Here is a 19,060-nt window from a genome sequence, read left to right as displayed (position 1 = left end):
TAAATTACAGCCTGGGACTTCAAGTGGCATCTGCAATGGGGGTCTGGGGGCAATCGTGTGGGGCTGAGTCCTTAAAACCTGTGGGGTCTGACACTATCCCCAGGTGGATACTGTCAGAATTGAGTCGCATCGCAGGACACCCAGCTGGTGTCGGCTAATTGCTTTACGTATGGTGTCAGAAGCGAGGCGCTGTGGGAGTGAGAGTGGAGGAGAGACACAGGATTGTTCGGCCCCCACATCCTCATCATGGGATCCTGCCCTCCATCTCCTAACAACTCCCACCCCCTCCCATCTTACACCATCTACTCGCAGAGCTGGGGGTTTCTCAGACTCATCTGCCCCAGAAGGATACGTGCAGAGTCCCGCGTGCCCTCTTTTAAATGTGCATGGCACGCACGCGCGTGCACGCACGCACACACACACATGCACACACTCAAGTAGAGCCAGAGACGCTACTGCGCCAGAGGGACCAGCTTTATTAGATTCCAGCAAGACTATACAGCGCGTGTTTCATGCAGATTAAATATGTGTCTTCGCTGCCCCTGGGAGGGAGCACTTCCACTGCCAGATCCTTCCTTGGTGTGTCAAGGGGTGAGTATCAAGGGGAACTCTCAACATATTCCGCGTGGGGGACAGTTGGGATCATGACTGGGGGTGGAGGTGAGACAGTGGGCAGCTGAGGGCCCTTGGGACCTTGCGTCTTCAGAGGTTCAGGGACCACAGGACCTTGGTCCTTTGCTGGTGGTGACACCAGAAGGTCTTGATCTTTCAGAGGCACCGGGATTATGGGAACTTGATTCTTCACAGGCTCAGGGACCACGGGATCTTGATTCTTTGGAGGCTCTGGGACCATGGGACCTTGATCCTTGACTAGTGCTGGGACCACAGGACCTTGATTCTTTACCTGTGCCTCAACCACAGAATCGTGATCCTTCAGAATCTCTGGGGCCACTCCACCTTGATCCTTGGCTGGCTCCAGAACCACTAAACCTTGATTCTTTACAGGCTCAGAGAGCACAGGACTTTCATTCTTTATAGGTGCTATGACCGTGGCACTTTGATCCTTCAGATGCTCTGGAACCATAGGACCTTGATCTTTGCCAGGTGCTGAGACCATGGGACCTTGATCCACAGGCTCAGGGACCACGGGGCTTTGATCTTTGACAGGCGCTGGGACCATGGGCCCTTGATCCTTTGGAGGCTCTGGTACCATGGCACCTTGATCCTTAACTATTTCTGGAGCCATGGGACTTTGATTCTTTGTAGACACCGGGACCAAGGAACCTTGTTCCTTTACTGGTGCTGTGATCACAGACCCTTCATTCTTTAAAGGCTCAGGGGCCACGTGATCTTGATCCTTAACTGGTGCGGGGCCCACAGGACCTAGATCTTTCAGAGGCCCCGAGACCACAGGAGCTTGACCCTTCAGAGGCTCTGGGACCATAGGGCCTTGATCTTTTGGACGATCTTGGATCACAGGACCTTGATCTTTCAGAGGCCCTGGGCCCATAGGACTTTGATCCTTGTCTGGCTCTGTGGCTACAGGACCTCGATTCTTACGTGAATCACTGGTGAGTTCAACCTGGCTCCTGCAGAGGAGAGAGAGGTAGTCACTGTGAGGGCCAACGCTCAGGCCAAGGATTGGGCAGAGCACAGATTGCCTGATAAGTCTCGGCCTAGAGGAGCCTGGGAAGGGAACTCTTCCTGGAGAGCCAAGAGGAGAATCTGATGTCCATGTTCTTAGTACAGAACGTGGAGTGGGGGGAGGGGCAGGCTCAGGAATCAGTCATTCAATGTGCTTGCCAATTGATTATAACCTGCGCGTGGCACAGCGGGGGGCACCCAGCTGACGAGGGCAGTACAGCAGAGGGCTCAGAGTCCTCCTGTGGCTGTGGGCATCCCAGCAGCCTGTCCACCCCACACTCCACCCAGGCCGCTCTCCCTTCCTCCATGATAGCTGGGCCCTCCTGCGAGCCCGTCTTAGCCATCCACTCAGATGACCCTAGAGGCCAGTACCCTTTCCCTCTTCTCAGGGTCTTTGCTACCCCCCGCCCCCAAATCCTTTGTTAAGGACTGACTGTGGAGAGGGATAATACAAAGGGCAGGATAGGGGCGCCTGGGTGGCTCAGTCTGTTAAGCGTCCAACTTCGGCTCAGGTCATGATGTCACGATTTACAAGTTCGAGCCCTGTGTCGGGCTCTGTGCTGACAGCTCGGAGCCTGGAGCCTGCTTCGGATTCTGTGTCTCCCTCTCTCTCTGCCCCTCCCCTCCTCAAACATAAGTAAACATTTTATATACATATATATATATATATATATATAAAAGAAAGAGGGCAGGAGAATGTCCTTCTAACACCTCTTCCTACTAAGGGGAAAGTATTTTCTCATTAACATGGTTTAGAATAGCCTACGCAAGGTGATAATAAAAAGCAGAGTGGCTTTTAATTGGTTTTCTTACTGCATTTAAATTCTCTATAGGCGATGCACCACATTGTTGCCTGAGCCACTGCCATTGCCCCCACCTTTGGAGGTGAGTGGCGGGGACTCCCCATTCAGGCAGTGAAGTGGCCCTGCTCCCCCCGCTCTATCCCCACTTCTGGCTCCCTCTACTGACCCCGGGCCCTTGCCCTCACTTACTCCAAGGCTCTGGGGCTGATTCCCCTGCAGCCGAATCCAACCCTCTCACCAGGCCTCACTGGGGACACCCTCCTCATCCCTTGGCCCATCCACATCGCGGAGAGCAGGTGACATCACTGACACATTCAGGGCCACACGCAGAGGCCACCCGTCTAGTTTAGAACACACACTCCTTCCTTGCAGGCCAGGCTGATATTAGGCACTCAGCCAGTGTCCCAAACACTGGCACACCTACGGCACATTCCAATTTCCAAATCACTCCTTCTCATAGCTCGTTTCGGCAACGCGGTGACCCCGTGAAGCATGCGGGGAGGACTGTATTACCCTTACTTGTCAGAGGAAGAAACTGAGGTCTGGAGGGAGCACGTGATTTGGAAAGTGAGGGACCTCCATGGACTCTAGAGTCTGGGTCTTTCCGCTCCTGGAGCCTGTCCTCTGTCCGTGGTAGTGCCGGGCACAGAGGCTGCTCAGTACAGGGGAGCTATTATTACTCTCTTACGCTCTGTGGCCAGTCAAGTATTTAAGTTTAAATCCTCTTCAACATTTTAACAGTTCCCATCAGCTTTTAGGACTATGTCTTACCTGATTATTAAAGCTGGTTTAGTAAGACCCCCTACTTGATACCACTTCCCTAGTTTCTGATGGTTTTGTCTCTCTGGGCCTCAAGTTTGTCATCTATTTCATTGGATATAATGATATTTACTCAGAAGTTTATGATTAGAGATCATGTAGGCCGAGCACCTTGCACCACGACATTACTATGCAATATTACAATTATTTTTCTATTTATGGGGCACCTGGGTGGCTCAGTTAAGCAACCGACTCTGGATTTCGACTCAGGTCTTGATCTCACGGTCATGAGATTGAGCCCCATGTTGGGCTCTGTGCTGACAGGACAGAGCCTGCTGAGGATTCTCTCTCTTCTCTCTCTCTGCCCCTCCCCCCTCTCTCCCTCTCTCTCTCTCTCTCTCAAAATAAAAACTTAAAAAAAATATTTTTCTATTTATTTAGAAGTAACGCTACACATATTGGGACTATTTTTATTGTGATATGTCATCCCAGTCTAGAAGCTTTTTACTGTATGTAGCATCTTGAGTTCCCTGGGGACCTACGTCTCTCAGCAGAGTACCCAGCATCCTAGGCAGACTCTGTCAATCCCTCTGGATGTTTCTGAGCATCACAGTGGACCGACAGGGGCCAAGGTGGCTCCCTGGCTCAGCATGACCCAGACCACAAGCTGCTCTGGCCAGCTGGACACAGCTGGCTGCCATCAGTGGGACCTTAGCATTTGCAGAGGGAGTCAGGCAAGGCCACCCGAAGTACGCAGATTACAAAGATGGCATTAAAATACATCTAATACTGGGGTGCCTGGGTGGTTCAGTCGGTTAAGTGTCCGACTTCGGCTCAGGTCGTGATCTCACAGTCCGTGAGTTCGAGCCCCACGTCGGGCTCTGTGCTGACAGCTCAGAGCCTTGAGCCTGTTTCGGATTCTGTGTCTCCCTCTTTCTCTGCCTCTCCCCCGCTCACGCTCTCTTTCCTTCAAAAATAAACACTTAAATAAAATAAATACATTTTATTTATTTTAATACTATTTTAATACATTAAATAAATAAAAATTTAAAGTACGTCCAGAGAGGAGATAAAAATCACCTAATTCAGAATGGAACCAAGTAGGAAATGGATTGGATGAATCCTGTCAAGTAGTGAACAACCTGGGTGGGGTCACTGTGAAGCGGTGACAGAGCTGAGGGAGGGGACACAAGAGGTGACAGGGCTTAACTTGATCTCAGGGGCTTGCACTGCAAAACCTACCTCACTGGCAGCACATAAACTCGGCGTCCCTGGCTGGCATGGAGACGAAACAGGGGGCTGGCCCCGCAGTGTGGGCAAAATGAACTTCCCTGGGTATTTGAGGCCCTGGCCCCCATGCCAAGCCCCACATTTCTGTTGAAAAAGCCTCTTAGCCACCTGCAACCTAATTCCACGTATAACCCTAGATTGCTTTGGTTGGTGAAGCTGTTTCCTGAGGAAGTGTCTTGACTCATGGGAAGGTTTAGAATGAAGATTAGAAATGATAAAATTGATAAATCTACAATCTTACCCTTTTTTGGTATTAAGCTAAGGAAAAATCTATATAGATTGATTTTGAACACATCTGTGATGTTTCAAATAATTTGGCATATTAGAATACCTAACAGATTAGCTTTGTGACTCCAATATAAAATGTATAATGGAGTAATTAATTTAGATTTGTGATTTTAAGTTGAAAGATAGAAGACAATTTTACAAATTTTGAAAACAATGATGGAACTTTTATGATAACCCAATAGTTATATTTTTAAGTGTATTTTATTTTATTTATTTATTTTTAATTTATTTTTTAATGTTTATTTATTTTTGAGAGAGAGAGACAGAGTGCAAGCTGGGGAGGGGCAGAGAGAGAGGGAGACACAGAATCCGAAGCAGGCTCCAGGCTCTGAGCTGTCAGCACAGAGCCCAATGTGGGGCTCGAACCCACAAATCATGAGATCGTGACCTGAGACGAGGTCAGATGCTTAACCGACTGAGCCACTCAGGCGCCCCAGTTTGTTTTAAATGACTTATAATTTAATGTAAATTATTTAAGGGAACCCAATTAATTAGGTTATAAAATCCCCCTTAAAAGAGACTGTTGAATTTTACCAGATTTTTAAAATGCATTACTTTTATAAATTAAGCATTCATTTTTAAAACCAAAGCAGCCTTGGGGCACCTGGCTGGCTCAGTCAGTGGAGCACGCGACCCTTGATCTTGGGGTTGTGAGTTCGAGGCCCATGTTGGGTGAAGAGATTACTTAAGAATAAAGTCTTAAAAAAATAATAATAATAAATGAAACCAAAGCAGCCTCAGTTGGTTTTCCTATGGACAGAGCCACCCTCAAGGACAACATAAAACTCTCGTTGACACTGATTGGCCATCACTTGGCTCCACAGTGCCCTGCCAGTCTCCCCGTCTGTAAAATGCCCCACCATTCCCAGTAAGGCTGGCAGAAGCCGCCCTCGCAGTGCCTTCTATGTGAATGATTCTAAGTTGCACCCTCAGCCGGTTGGCAAGGTGAGATGGGCCGGATTCAGCCCCGCCGGCCCACGGGCCAGCTGTCCTTGGCATGGGCATGTCCTTGGCCATGGCCCCACCGGCGCAACCAAAAATCTGGAGCCCTGAGCCAGCTGCAGATCTTCTCAGGACAACACGTGCCACAGACCCCCTCGGGCTCCCAGCCCGCGTCCCCTCTCAGAAACTAGAACAACCTGTTGGATTCGTCTTGAGGCTTCCGTGCTGCTTATTGCCTGCAAGATCTTGGAGATCTTGGGCAATTACTCAACCACTAGAGACCTCAGTTTCTCCACTTATAAAATGGGGATAACAATACAAATGTCAGGAACTCTTACAACAGAGGATCAGACGATCCTGTTGGGCAGGGATGTGAAATCACAGTTCTCCAGATTTGTAGAGCGCTTTGGTGCATCACGTGGTTAAGTCCATTCCCATGAACTGTAGTAACAGCTTACTAAATGCTCACATCCTCCTTACTTTAGCTCACTGGACCCTCACGGCAGCCCTGGAGGAAGGCAGGGAGAGGGGTGACCAACCCTCCAGCCTCACCCTCCTGGCACTGTCCTCTGGGCAGCCCGTGCTGTTTTATGCATCCCCTGTGCTTTGTTTCTTGTTTCTGCCTCCTGGATTGTCCCCTTTCACCCGCTTTGCCCTGTCTGTCCTTGGCGGCTCGGCTCAGACCCCAGTTCCTCACAAGGTCCTGGTTGCATCTCTCCAAATGAGCTCCCTCTTGCTGCACCATTTTACAGTCTCTCCCACATTCACAGACACCCCATTTAATGTCAGTTTCCCCCACTGTGCCCGTGAGCTCCCTGAAGGCAGTGGCCATCCTCCCGGCCTGCAGCCCCAGTGCCCAGCACAGTACCTACAACAAAGAAGGTCAAACGGAAAGATTTACAAATTATTGTTCCTGAGACCTGGTTCATCATTCATCTCACGGCCCCAGCCAGAAACCCAGCGTCTTCCTTGATATCTCCTTCTTCCATAAAACCTTCACCCAATCCATCAGGAAACATCTGTTCCGGCCCCTAACATTTATCTCATGAATTTTTCCACTTCTTTCCCTCCTTCCCTTTCCTCCACCAGCTGTGTCATCATTTCCACGGACCACGGTCACGGCCTCCTAACTGGTATCCTTTCCTCCTCCTCCAATCCATTCTTCATACAGAAATCAGAATGACCTTTCCAAAAAGCAACCCCCTTTGCTTACAACTCTTCAGGGCTCTCATTGCACTCAGCATAAAGAGTAAAACCAGTTAGGGGCGCCTGGGTGGCTCAGTTGGTTGAGCGTCTGACTTCGGTTCAGGTCATGATCTTGTGGTCCATGAGTTTGAGCCCCATGTCAGGCTCTGTGCTGACAGCTCGGAGCTTGGAGCCTGCTTCAGATTCTGTCTCCCTCTCTCTGCCCCTCCCCTCCTTGTACTCTGTCTCTCTCTCTCTCTTTCAAAAATTAATAAACATTAAAAAAAAGAGAGAGAGAGTGAAACCTGTTACATGGCCCCATCTAGCTGAGCAGCCTGCTCCCAATGCCCTCCTGGCTTTATGTCCCCAGGCTCCCAGGACTTTGTTCTGTTCCTCAGTACGCCCTGCTTCTTTCCATTTCCAGTTTTGCACGTGCTGTTGTCTCCTCCAAGAACATTCTCTTTCTCCCTCTTGCCCTGGTTAATGTGTACTCATCCCTTATCTCTCAGCTCACTGGAGCACTTTCCCAGGGAAGCCTTCCCTGACCCCACCGATGGGACAAGGTCACCAGCTACAGGCTCTCCTAGTCCCTGCACTGTCTTTCCCACCCCTTCACAAGGCTAATTACTCGCATTCTTTTGGATTAATGTTTCCCCTACTAGACTGAAGCTTTTAGAGGGCAGGACCATGCCGACTTTGCATATCACCATATTGTCTGTACCTAAAACAGCAGGGGATACCCCAACTAAATACTTGTCAAATGAATGAATAAATGAGAGCTTTTCTGTGCTGGGTGCTGTCGTATTTGCAAAATTTAATGTTCCAAGGTTATATGAGACATCCTAAGTCTTAGTAACTTGATTTTCTGCCCTTCCTCCTGTTACCATGGAGACAGGCAATTGCCTCCTGGGCACACACACACTGGCCTTGGATCTATGCTTTATCAGAGTCTGGAAACAGGATTAGCGAGCCCTGCCAGAGACTATTTGGAAAAAGGGCTTCCTTCCCTCCTGCTGGATTTCTACCCTTGCACACAATTCTAATCCCATAATCCACCCATGTGGTTTTCTCTTCTTTCCCCCCCCCCCAGACTGTCTCCTGATGCACCATCAAAGTAGCCCAGAACTGGGGCAGTGCTCTAAGTAGGGCCCTGTTCAAAAATCAAGGACCTATGGGCTCTCCCCGTGAATCCCCTGCCTCCACAGCTTGGAAAAGGCTTGTAGAAGAAAGAAACCCCTATTTTCTGAGCAGTAAGCATGTGCCAGGCTCGGTGCCAGGTGCTTTAACATAGATCATTTCTTATAATGTAAAGAGCAGCCCACAGGTCAGGGGTGGGGAGTGCGTGGATTGGGTCAGGGGCCAGAAGAGCTGGGTTTGCATGACGACCCAACATCTTTCTAGCCCACAGGGTGTCATCATAGGCATGCCGGCCTTTATACCTCAGCACCCATAATCTATAAGGTGGGGATTACAGTGCTCACCTTCTAGGGAGGATTAGTTCGTGGGAACACTCCTGGCGTGACCCCTGGAATATGGGTGTTTAGTACATGTTACTTCCAAAGAGGGACTCAATGATCTAGTCCAGTTGTGTTACTCTGTGATGGGAAACTGGCTCAGAGTGGGCAAGTGACACTCCCATAGCCATACAGCTGATGGATAGCAGGTCCAGGACTGAAACATGGGCCCCTCGACATCTTAATGGGTGGAAGGGATGGAGCGAACTCACTTGGAACGAAGATGGGCGGGAGGGGGCTGAGCCAGGGCCCAGGCCGACTGCACGTCGGGGCCTCTGGCAGAAGGCTGGGGAGACAGCAGATACGGTAATTTGGTGGCTTCGCTCTCCTCCTCTCGGCCCCCCGTGGGCCTCGCACAGGAGCCCGCATTTCCCAGGCACAAACAAAGCTCCCAAGGCAGGATAAGAAATGCAGCTACCGAAGGGGGAGGGCCAAGGAAACCATCTTTGAAAGGCTCATTGTTCTTACGAAGAATCTGCAGGAGGCAAGGCATTCTCAAAACAAGGACTCCCACTCCTGCCTCTCACCCCCCGACAGGCTCCGTGCTAGCCCCACTGTCAGCAGTTGTCCTGGCATTTGGTAATGACCTGCCTCTCCTGCTGGCCCAGGGGCTGTGTCTGGCTCGTCTTTGCTTCGCTAGTATCTCGCGTCTGCCCTACAGTAGCACCTGCAGACATTTGTGAGTAACAGATGGCTGGTGTATCGCTTTATCTCTTTATTCTCTTTCAGTTTTTTCTCTTTTATCCATTCATGGGACAAAGTCCGCTGAGCCCCTGCTCTGGGTTAGGCCCTGTGCTGGGGGCGCGGGAGTAAATGAGACCTGGGCCCTTCAGGAGCCCCCCCCCCCACCCCCACCGGTGTGGGGAGCAGGGGACAGACCCACAAACACACACCATGCACACCGTAAAGCTGCCAGGGTGCCGGCACCCCCGGCAGCCCTGACCCCAAACCGTCAGCCAGGGAGACCCAGAGGTCCCTTCCAGGGCAGAGACGTTGCTTGGCTGGAGCAGTCTTCCCTGTCTGCTCTAGGAAAGCGCAACTCCTGAGAGTCATCGGGTCTGCTGAGTTCTGTCACTCTCTCCCTGCCAACGGGCCCCTCCACGGCCCACGCTGCCCCGAGGTAGGGCACACACCTCTTGGTGGCCTCGTGTTTCGACCCTGAGCGGAAACCTGTGTTTCGGTCAGCTCCACTCCCTCCCATCCCTGCCCTGCTCCCGTTTCTGTGCTCCGGGGCCGCCCTTTCAGGAAATGTCATGCCCCGGGGCCACCCTTTCAGGAAATGTCATGCCGCCTGGCCTGGCTCCGGGACAGCCTCTCAGCTCTTTGAAGGGGCAGCGATTGTGTCCTTCCTCCTGGATTCTCTGGGCAACAGACACCGACCATGCCTCAGATATTTGGTTTCCGGAGCCCTCGCTGTCCTGACTGCTTTCCTCGTAGCACAGCTAGGTCGCCCCCCCGCTCCATCCTTCGGAAAGTGTGACCCCCCCCCCAGAACTGAAAATGCTAGTGCAGGTGTCTCCAAGCAGGAGGCACCGCCTCTGCCCCAGAGTCTGTACCTCCATCTACACAACCCTCGACTGCTTTAGCTTTCTCTCGGCTGCGCGCGCCCTGCGGGCCACCACCACCCCTCCCCGTCTGTCCTGTCCGGTAACCCCCTCTTCTCCTCCTCCGGGAGTAGAGATTCAGTTCCAGAGTCACTTCCTCAGTGGAGCCCTCCACCTGCAGGGGTCGGTACTCCTCCCATGTGGCCACAGAGCCTCCCTGCTCACAGCAGCCCCATCGGAGGCTTTACTGACTGCTTTACAGCTGCCTCTCCAGGCTGGGGAGAGACCACAGACCAGCATCAGCTTCACCTCTCTTTCCTTTCTCACCTTCCCTCCCTCCCTCCCTCCCTCCCTCTCTCCTTTTCCCCTCCCCCCCTTCTTCCCTCCTTCCTTCTGCGAACATTTAATAAATGCCAAGCCGCCGAAGCGAGAACCGGGGAGCTCTGGCATGGGGCGGACAGGGCACATAGTAGGAGTAGGAGTGAGATGTTGTAAACACCACTCAAACAAGATCAAATTCTAACAGCCACGTTTCCACGGCACGCAAATCATGTCTTATTTTTAACTGCCTTAATACCTTTTTGCCCTTCCATTCTTCACGGGCTTCTAGTAGGGCATACAACATGGCACACTATTCTCGGAGCAGCCCTGCCGGCCAGGCAGCTGCGAGGCATGAGGGGGGCGTCCCCTGTCCCCCCCCCCCACCCATTTTCCAGCTGTAGGTGGAAATGAAGCTCAGAAAGGGGAAGTGGGTTGCCTAAGATCGCAGGGTAAGTTTGTGGCTATGTCAAGACCTCAACCAAGGAGGACAGACTTTTGAGTCAAGCTCTTTCCTCTCTCCAACAATATCCCTGAGGAGCGAGACTCCAACTAGAGAGATTCCCAATTCCTCTGCCGAGGTCTAAGCAGGGTCTGGCTGGAGATGACCCTGACTGGTTCTGCCTGGTGCGGGAGGCGGGAGCCACTGACCTCTGCGGGTCCCCCAGCTCCAAGCTCCCAACTGCGTCGCCTAAGAAAGTTGCCCCTCTTGGGGGCCAGGCCCCCAGCCACCGGTCCCCCTTCACCTCGGCCCTTCCTGCCTCCCCGACACAACCACTCCCCTGGGCTTACTGCCTGATACTCAGCAGGCCCTGGCAAAGAAGACAGTCCCAGAAAGCAGCAGCATCCTGGTCTAAGAGTGCCCATCTACGCCCATACCTGTACGGCTGCCAATCCGTCTACCAGCCTGAAGCCACACAGAATGCACCCAGATGTGGCACATCAGCACAGGGGGAACAGTCAGGACCACAGCTAGGGAAAATGCTGCCACCACAAGGCTTTGTTCTGGGTGGGGGTGGGGGGTCGCCAGGCAGAAGGTGGGGAGGGGGTGGTGACCGTGCTGATCACAACATCTGTGGCCTTTATCTGACTCCTTTTCCGCAGATGACAAGAGTACCTAGAGTCATTGCAGGATTTGGAGCAGGGAAAGGACAGGATGAAGAGGCTGCTATTTTAGGAGGACGCACATCTTCCCAACCGAAATCCCAGAAGTGGTCCCGAGTGCTGGACGAAGAGGGGGGGCGTTAGTAACCCAAACATGGCTTCAGATCCTGGCTCACCACTTACAAGTCGTGTGACTCTGTTACTTAAGCGAAGTCTTGATTTCTTTGTCTGTAGAAGACCTCCAACCTCTCCAGCCTTCTGTGAGGATTCAGTGAGGACCAAGGTATGAAAGCCAAACACACTTTCTTTTCCTTCCCTGAGGCTGTGCCCACTCTGCATTTTACAGAAGTGGAGCCTGACTCCAGGTTCCCTGCGGGCAGGTCTGTGCTTATGAAGCGCAGGGAGATGGCTACCCCCGGGGCGCTCGATAGCTGGGTTTTCTGCCCTGTGGTGGTGGTGTTTTCCTTTTTGCTGCTAAATATCTTTTCTAGAGATAACCTGTTACGAGAAATTAAATAAATCCCCAGTTGTATGATAAGTATTTAAAAAAACATCCTCGGTTGTTTTAGCACCAAGAAGGCAAAGTCAAGCGCATAGCTGATGGTCTCAAAGGGGTTGCCAAGAGTCTCATAATCTTGCTAATGACCCTTTTTAAAAATGTGAAGCGCTAAACTAAGGCAACCAGACAAAGGCTCAGTTCCGGTCTAGTTCTGTACTCCTGGGAACTTGCAAATCAATTTTTGTCCTTTCTTCCCACCCCATCTAAAGCAAAGGCTGAGATCTTGAGCAATTAATCAAAATTGGTTCCGTGTGTCCAGAGGGGCTCAATTAAAATGAACATGTAATTTCGGAAATGGAATCTATACCGGGTGATTTCATGGTGAGTTCAGAGAGGAGGGGCTGGGGAAAGGCTGGGGATGGGAGGAGGGCAGCAAGAACCAGCACTAGGTGGGCTCTGTCTCAGGCTATGGTGTGACAGAGGGATTTACCACAGCTCGCTCCAGCCACCACGTCGTTGGGACCAAGGGTGGTAAGTCACAGTCACAGGGAAGTGACTGGGAAGCGAAACCATCCAGAAAATGAACTATTGACAAAGCAGAAGGGTGTTCCACTTTGCTGTTGACAGAGGACTTTCACATGCATCACTGGGCCCTCACAAGAGACAGTTCTGTGGATCAGAAGCAGGTATTGCCAGCTATTAGAACTCTTACCACCTGCTATCCCAAACTCTGGAACCAAAAGATTCAAATAAAACTATGTCCCTTTCTGGGGCGCCTGGGTGGCTCAGTCAGTTAAGCAACTGACTTCTGCTCAGGTCATGATCTCAAGGTTCGTGGGTTTAAGCTCCACGCAGGGCTCTGTGCTGACAGCTCGGAGCCTGGAGCCTGCTTCTGATTCTGTGTCTCCTTCTCTCTCTCTGCCCTCCCCTACTTGTCCTCTCTCTCTCTCTCTCTTTTTCTCTCTCAAAAATGGATAAAAAAAGAAAGAAGAACAACTATGTCCCTTGCTGACCAAACTTCTACTTTCTAGATTTGGGAACCAAACAGATTTGGATAGTGATGGATACTTGTATTACACTTATCTCTCTGGGGCTCAAAGAAATTAAGAGACTCAGCCAAGGTCACACAGCTAGTAAACAGTAGAGCTTGGATTTAAAACCAGGCCTGTTGGCTCTAACTCCCAGCCCTGACTCCTAAGACATCCCCTCAGCAGATGCCTCTCTGCCGTCATGAAGTAAGGAGCTCTGCACCGGGCAGGGGGTGGGATTAGCCAGCCTCTTAAGATTACCCTCTAACCAAGAGTCTATGATTTTTTGAAGTCAGGCCTGTTTAGAAAAAGTGGCTACGTAAAGTACAGAGGTAGGCTGGCCGTTACAAAAGCAGCCATTGACTGCTCCGTGATCTGTGCTGTGACCTCTCTTGAAACCACCCTTTTCATGTGAGCAGAGGCAGTTATTAGGCAGAATAAAGCCTTGTGGGGGCACCGTGGTGAATAGGGAGGCAGATGGTGAAAATCATCATTCATTCGCTCACTCATTATTCATTCAACAAACAACTTAGAAGACGTTCTCTGAGGTAGGCATTGGGCCAGCAGCTAAGGCTACACAGGTGAACAGAAGGAGCTGGTCCTGGCCCCGGGGGAGCACAGTCCAGCGCAGGGGACACACACATGAGCAGGCAGCACAGTACACGTGGTGAGTTCTGTGATGAAGACACACACAGGGAGCGTCTTACCCAGCCAGCGTGGGAGGTGCGGGAAGGGCTTCCTGGAGCGGTCCCCTGAGCAGAGTCTCGAAGGATGAGTTAGCCAGGTGGAGAAGCAGGAGAAGGGCAATCGGAGCAGGTGGGGCGGCGTGGGTAAAGGCATGGAGGTGAGAAGCAGCATGGTGCACCGAGGGGACAATAAGCTTCTGCGGGCCACAAGGAGCCCACGGATGGTTGAAGGCAGGGTGTGACATGGTCAGATTTGCATGTTCTAAAGATCCCTCCGGCAACTTAAACCAGTAGCCACGGCAGGAATTTATTTATCTCAGCATCTGAAACTCCCTGGGCCCCAGATAAGATGTCTGGGTTGAGATAGTTGCAGACAATGTCAAAGTTAACCAGCAATTAAGGACCATTTATATGAGGACAAGGGGCAGAGAGGTAAGCTCAGGTCTACCGTTGGAAATTAAAAGCACAAAATAGTGGTCTCTGACCCAATGCCTCAGGTAGCGGATGCCAGTTTTATCTCGGTATCTCTAGTACCAACTATAATTCTTCAGAAAGAAAAATTTGCTGGATCATTCTGTGTTCAATAACCATGCAATGTAGTTACCCAGTTAATTTAGTACCCCAGGGAGATAAACCTTTATATCTGGCTGAGGCAGTTGGCCAGTTCAGTCAGGATGTTTGAGCCAGTTGTGTGGGGAGACCTGATCAAATCTTAATCTGCACCCCCCCCCCCAACATTTGTATCTGGGTCCTAAGATTTAAAGATTCTAGGGAAGCCTGCGGGAGGCCCTGCAGTGGCCTGACCAGACTGCGGCAACTGTGAGGTATGGGTGTAGTTTTATTTAAGAGTCCAGCTTGGGGCGCCTGGGTGGCCCAGTCGGTTAGGCGTCCGACTTCGGCTCAGGTCATGATCTCACGGTCTGTGAGTTCGAGCCCCGCGTCGGGCTCTGTGCTGACAGCTCGGAGCCTGGAGCCTGTTTCGGATTCTGTGTCTCCCTCTCTCTCTGACCCTCCCCCGTTCACGATCTGTCTCTCTCTGTCTCAGAAATAAAAATAAACATTAAAAAAAAAATTTAAAAGAATCCAGCTTGATGACTGAAGCCTGATTCACTTCGGGCCAGCCCCAGCCTCCCTCAGGGGAAGGAGAGACGCAGTGCAGGCTGCGGGGCAGAAGCCCCAGGCTCCATCCAGGCACCCCCTCCTCTCTGAGCCTCCTTCTCTGTTACCTGGCACAGACACTTGCTCCGGATTAGGAGGGGTCGATAGAACGGCACAGAAAGAAATGCTTTGTGGGCAGTCAATATATACAAATTGTTAAGATATTATTGTTTAGGTCTGTGGACTCCAGGTGATTCGACAGCCAGAATTCTTTAAAAGCATTCTTCTTAATCAGTGTTTGCCTCAATCCACCTCACGCATTGTCTGAGATGACCTAAAGCTAACTCTCTATCAGGAAGCTAGTGAACACAGATCATCAAGCACTGTAAAAGGAAGGGGGAGGGCCTGAAATGACCTGTAGTTAGTGTCCATTGTGGGTTCCCTATGGCCATCGTGTCATTTCACCCTGGCTCCTCTCCCCTGAGGTGGGTGTCAGTGTCCCCATTTTCAGAGGCGGACAGCGAGGCCAAGAGCGCTCAGGGAATGACACGGGGTTGTACAGCTGGCACTGACTTGTAGAGGCCCAAGTCACGGCCAGCGTCAACCAGCTCACACGATAAGGTATGCGGTGATGCGGATTCTGTTATAGGCATTCTAGATGGTCTGGGTGTCATGAGGATCAGTGCCTCAGAGGCCAGCGGGATGAAGCAGCTTCAGGCTCTGTGTCTGCTTTGGCAAGAGTGGAGTCTAAGAAAGGTTTCGTGCCATTGTTTTGAAACAGCTGCCTTTCCTGTCTCGGTGGCCTCAGGTGGAGCTGGGGTAGGGTCCTGCCTTACCAGTAGATGGTCCACAGGCTACACGCTGCAAGAAAGCTTTTATACCTGCGGTCCTGAGAAGGTAAACCGCTTTAAGACATTTTAGCAGTAAAAGGACCTTGAAACCACGATGCCACATTAAGGGAGTTCATACCTTGGTGAAGTGAGACTTAACACTGCCCTAATCTATGAGAAACAGGTTATAAATTTTAAACCCTAGTGAAAAAAAAAAAAAAACCCACAAAAAAATGAGGGATGGGTTTCACTAAGAACTCACAAACTGCAAGGAAGAATTAAAATACACTTATAACTAATTTAGCAGCAATGACCTATTTTAAAACTAGCAGGCTGGTTTTAATTCTGTTTGTTAGCTGTTTGGGGGAAGCGGCACTAGTTATAGGTTATAGAGTTGCCTCCTGGGCTTTGGGCGGCATCGGGGAGCATGGAGGGAACCACAGGCCGAGGCTCTGGCGGAGGCCAGACCTCTGGTCACACAGATGAAGCCAGCAAGGCTCTCCACCCCGCTGCCTCCTCAGTTGCCTGATTCATGACCTCTGTCTGATTCTGAGTACACCTCACCTTTTCTCCGCTTACTATGGGTGTCGCCACATATGTGTTTCTCTGTGGGTCTTTTTCCCCCTTGGCCTCTATGTCTACCTCTTTGTTTTACGCCTGTCTTTCTTTCTACCTCTCTCAATCCCTGGTTTTGGTCAAGGCAATTAACCGATCAAAAAAGAGCTGAATAATATACTTTCAAGTATGTTTCATTCATTGTACAGAATTTTGCGTTTTCTGCCTTACACAAAAGCAGGCAGGTGGGTGGAGTGTTTCCTGTTCATCTGGAAAACAAATAGATAGTGGGTTTTCATATATATGACCCTTGATCGAGCCCCACCATGGCTCCTCCCCAAAACCCCCAAATTGGGGACCAGCATTAGAATAAAAGTCCCAGCCTAGAGCTCCTAGCCTAAAGCAAGAGAGGACCTGTGGCTGTTGTCCCATATGTGGGTAAGGGCAAGAAGCATGATGGCAGGGAGCATGCAAAGGTCAGGGGGTGCAGTCTGGGTGTATGGAATGGAGATCCCAGTTAGTAACCGCCCACTCACATGGCGCCAGGCCTTTCCATGACTTCCCAGCCCTTGCCTTGACCCTCCCTGAGTGAACTGCTCCCCCAGGCCCTGAGCTCACCTGGTATTGGACCCCTCCACACTTTTGCACACTTTTGCAGCTCCTTCTGTCTGGCATGCCTTGGCCACCCCAGACTCTGTTCACCTGGTCATCACCCGCTCATCCACTGAAGTTCTCCCTGATCCATGGAACCAGCTAGAATGGGCTCCTCCTTCATGGCCCACAGTGACCAGAGGTGGGGTCTCAGTCATCTTGGTTCCCTAGTGCCCAGCACAGTGCCTGGCACATGATAGGTATTCAATCAACATACGTTAGTAAAAGGAAGAGGGATCCCACGCAAAAAGTATATAACCTTCTGTCTCCCGCTGCAGCAGAAGGATATCCCAGTGGTTAAACCTGGTCCTGACTCTGAGGTTCCCTCCCAGATATGCTCTCCTGCCTGTGGGCCTACCCCCACGCGCCCTGCACACCCACATCCCACCCGTTCTCCGAGGTTCCCTCCCCCACGAAGCCTTCTGATTCCCCACCCCTGGTACTAAGACACCTGCCCTTCACAGGAGCAACCAGCTACCTGGTCCGTTGTTACCTTATTTGGATCTCTCTTACGGCTGTTTCCACCCTCCCATGTTAGGCACAAACAAGACCGTCGCCCCACAACCCACACAGTGAGCCAGCCCCCGGAGGGTGGAACCTTCACAACGACCAGACCAGACGGAATGATTAAGTGAAGGCGTCCCTGCCATCTCTTGGAAGGAGAAAAAGCCAGAACCGACAGTCCTCCGGGTGGACGGGAAGGGGGGTGGAGAATCAGGGCCCAGCCTCCCCGTGTGGCGACGCAGTGCTGGGTGCAGGCGCTCACTCAATCCCCAGCAACACGGGATCAAAACGTTACACTACCTTGTTGGCCAGTGGGTCTCTCGGTCCATCTTCGCCTTTCCCAACACTTAGCTCTGACTGCTTGCAATTAGTATCTGAGAGGCAATCTAAAAGAGTCAAGCTGCATTATGGAGAACCCCAGAACAACTGCAGGGCACAGCTCACCTCGTGGAGAGTGGCTCAAATGGCAAAGGCTGGCTCCTTCACCTACTCAGCTGGGCCTTACCAAGGAAATAAGATCAAGAAAGTGGTGTTCGTCTTTAGCATTTATTTATAATCGGAAAAAAACCGTTTGTTTGTTTGTTTGTTTCTGAGCAAGCACAGACCACAAGCACGTCACAATCAATTGGCTATACATGAATATTTTTTGTCATTTTCTTACTAACAGCAGGAATGGAATAGCACCAAGAGAGGTGTGCGTTACACGTTACATAGACAATCTGTGGTATGCAACAAAACCCAGGCCACAAAATCGTAATTAGACACTTCCTGTCTGCCTTGGAGAGGCAAAGGTATAATGGACAGGTTGGAAGCACCAGCAGATAAGGAAAAACTTGGAGGAGCCAGCGCACAGCCTTAGGCATTGTTTTTGCAGGCAAGCAAAGCAGGCAGTGGGAACGCTTCGGGCCTTGCTCTCTTGCCAGGGGAGTTGGGGAATCGGCAGGGAGATACACAAAAGTGGACAGACAGGCATCGGAAGCTTGGTCATCTTCAGAAAGGCAAAACCAAAATACTGTTTGTGAAACCAGTGTCAGTTTCAACCAGTATGTTTGGGATACAGAATGAGATTGGCCGAGTTTTATTTGTAAACAGTAGAAATCAAAGGAAGTTTCTGGCCGTGAAGTGACACATTCAAGAGTCAAAGTGAACTACAAACAGGGTTTTCTCAATCGCAGGAGTTAAAAAGGCAGTGGGGGGGGGGGAGGGGAGGAGGGGGGAGGGCGGAGGGGGGCTGAAAGGTTGAAAAGACAGGATACAGGTTGCATCTAAAGCCGTAGGTGGGGCAGGGTAGGAAATTCAGTCCCTGGGGCTGCAAAGTGGGTGGGAAGCTACAATTTGGGCAAAGAAACTCGCATCAGGCACCCGAGATCACATCATATGGTTGTGCTGCTGTGGAGACAGATTTATGTAGAGTAGCCGGGGTGCCTAACACGGTGCCTGGCTCACAGGCGTTCAGGACGAGAACGTGGAATGAACGTTCCTCTGTGCATCGTAAAGTCTGACTTACTTGATCTGTAAAACACATATGACGGTTCTCTGGAGAAATTCAAATTGTGGCTAACATCGACACGCCTGACGAATGCCAGATCTTGAGCGAACGAACACACGTTGGCAAAATTCTCTGGGTCAAGTTACGATCACGCTGCTAGAGCTCTCCGGTTAACGTTAAGATTAGCTAGCAAATAGCTAGAATCAACACTGAGATCTGCTCTGGTCATTTCCAGACAGGCATCCAAATCTGTGATGCGTGAACACTGAAACTCGCTGACAGTCTCTACCTTCTTCAAAACATCTCAGTTCCACGCCCTGAGATAGAAA

At 51.0% G+C, this 19,060-nt stretch overlaps 1 protein-coding gene across 4 annotated transcripts in view; it reads right to left on the bottom strand.

Moving 5' to 3' along the window:
* Window positions 1-465: 465 nt before the first annotated feature.
* Window positions 466-19,060, bottom strand: part of MAP6 (microtubule associated protein 6) — an 87,819-nt gene continuing 69,224 nt past the window's right edge. For all 4 annotated transcript variants that reach the window (XM_042904041.1, XM_042904040.1, XM_042904042.1 and 1 more), the window contains exon 7: window positions 466-1,589. In XM_042904041.1, coding sequence (XP_042759975.1) covers window positions 599-1,589 — 991 coding nt within the window. In that variant the 3' untranslated portion in view covers window positions 466-598. The remainder of the gene's footprint in view (window positions 1,590-19,060) is intronic.

Source organism: Panthera leo, chromosome D1, assembly GCF_018350215.1.
Source record: "Panthera leo isolate Ple1 chromosome D1, P.leo_Ple1_pat1.1, whole genome shotgun sequence".
Classification (NCBI taxonomy): Eukaryota; Metazoa; Chordata; class Mammalia; order Carnivora; family Felidae; genus Panthera; species Panthera leo.
The sequence above is the reverse complement of the archived record's forward strand: the minus strand, read 5'-3'. Positions and strand labels throughout refer to the sequence as shown.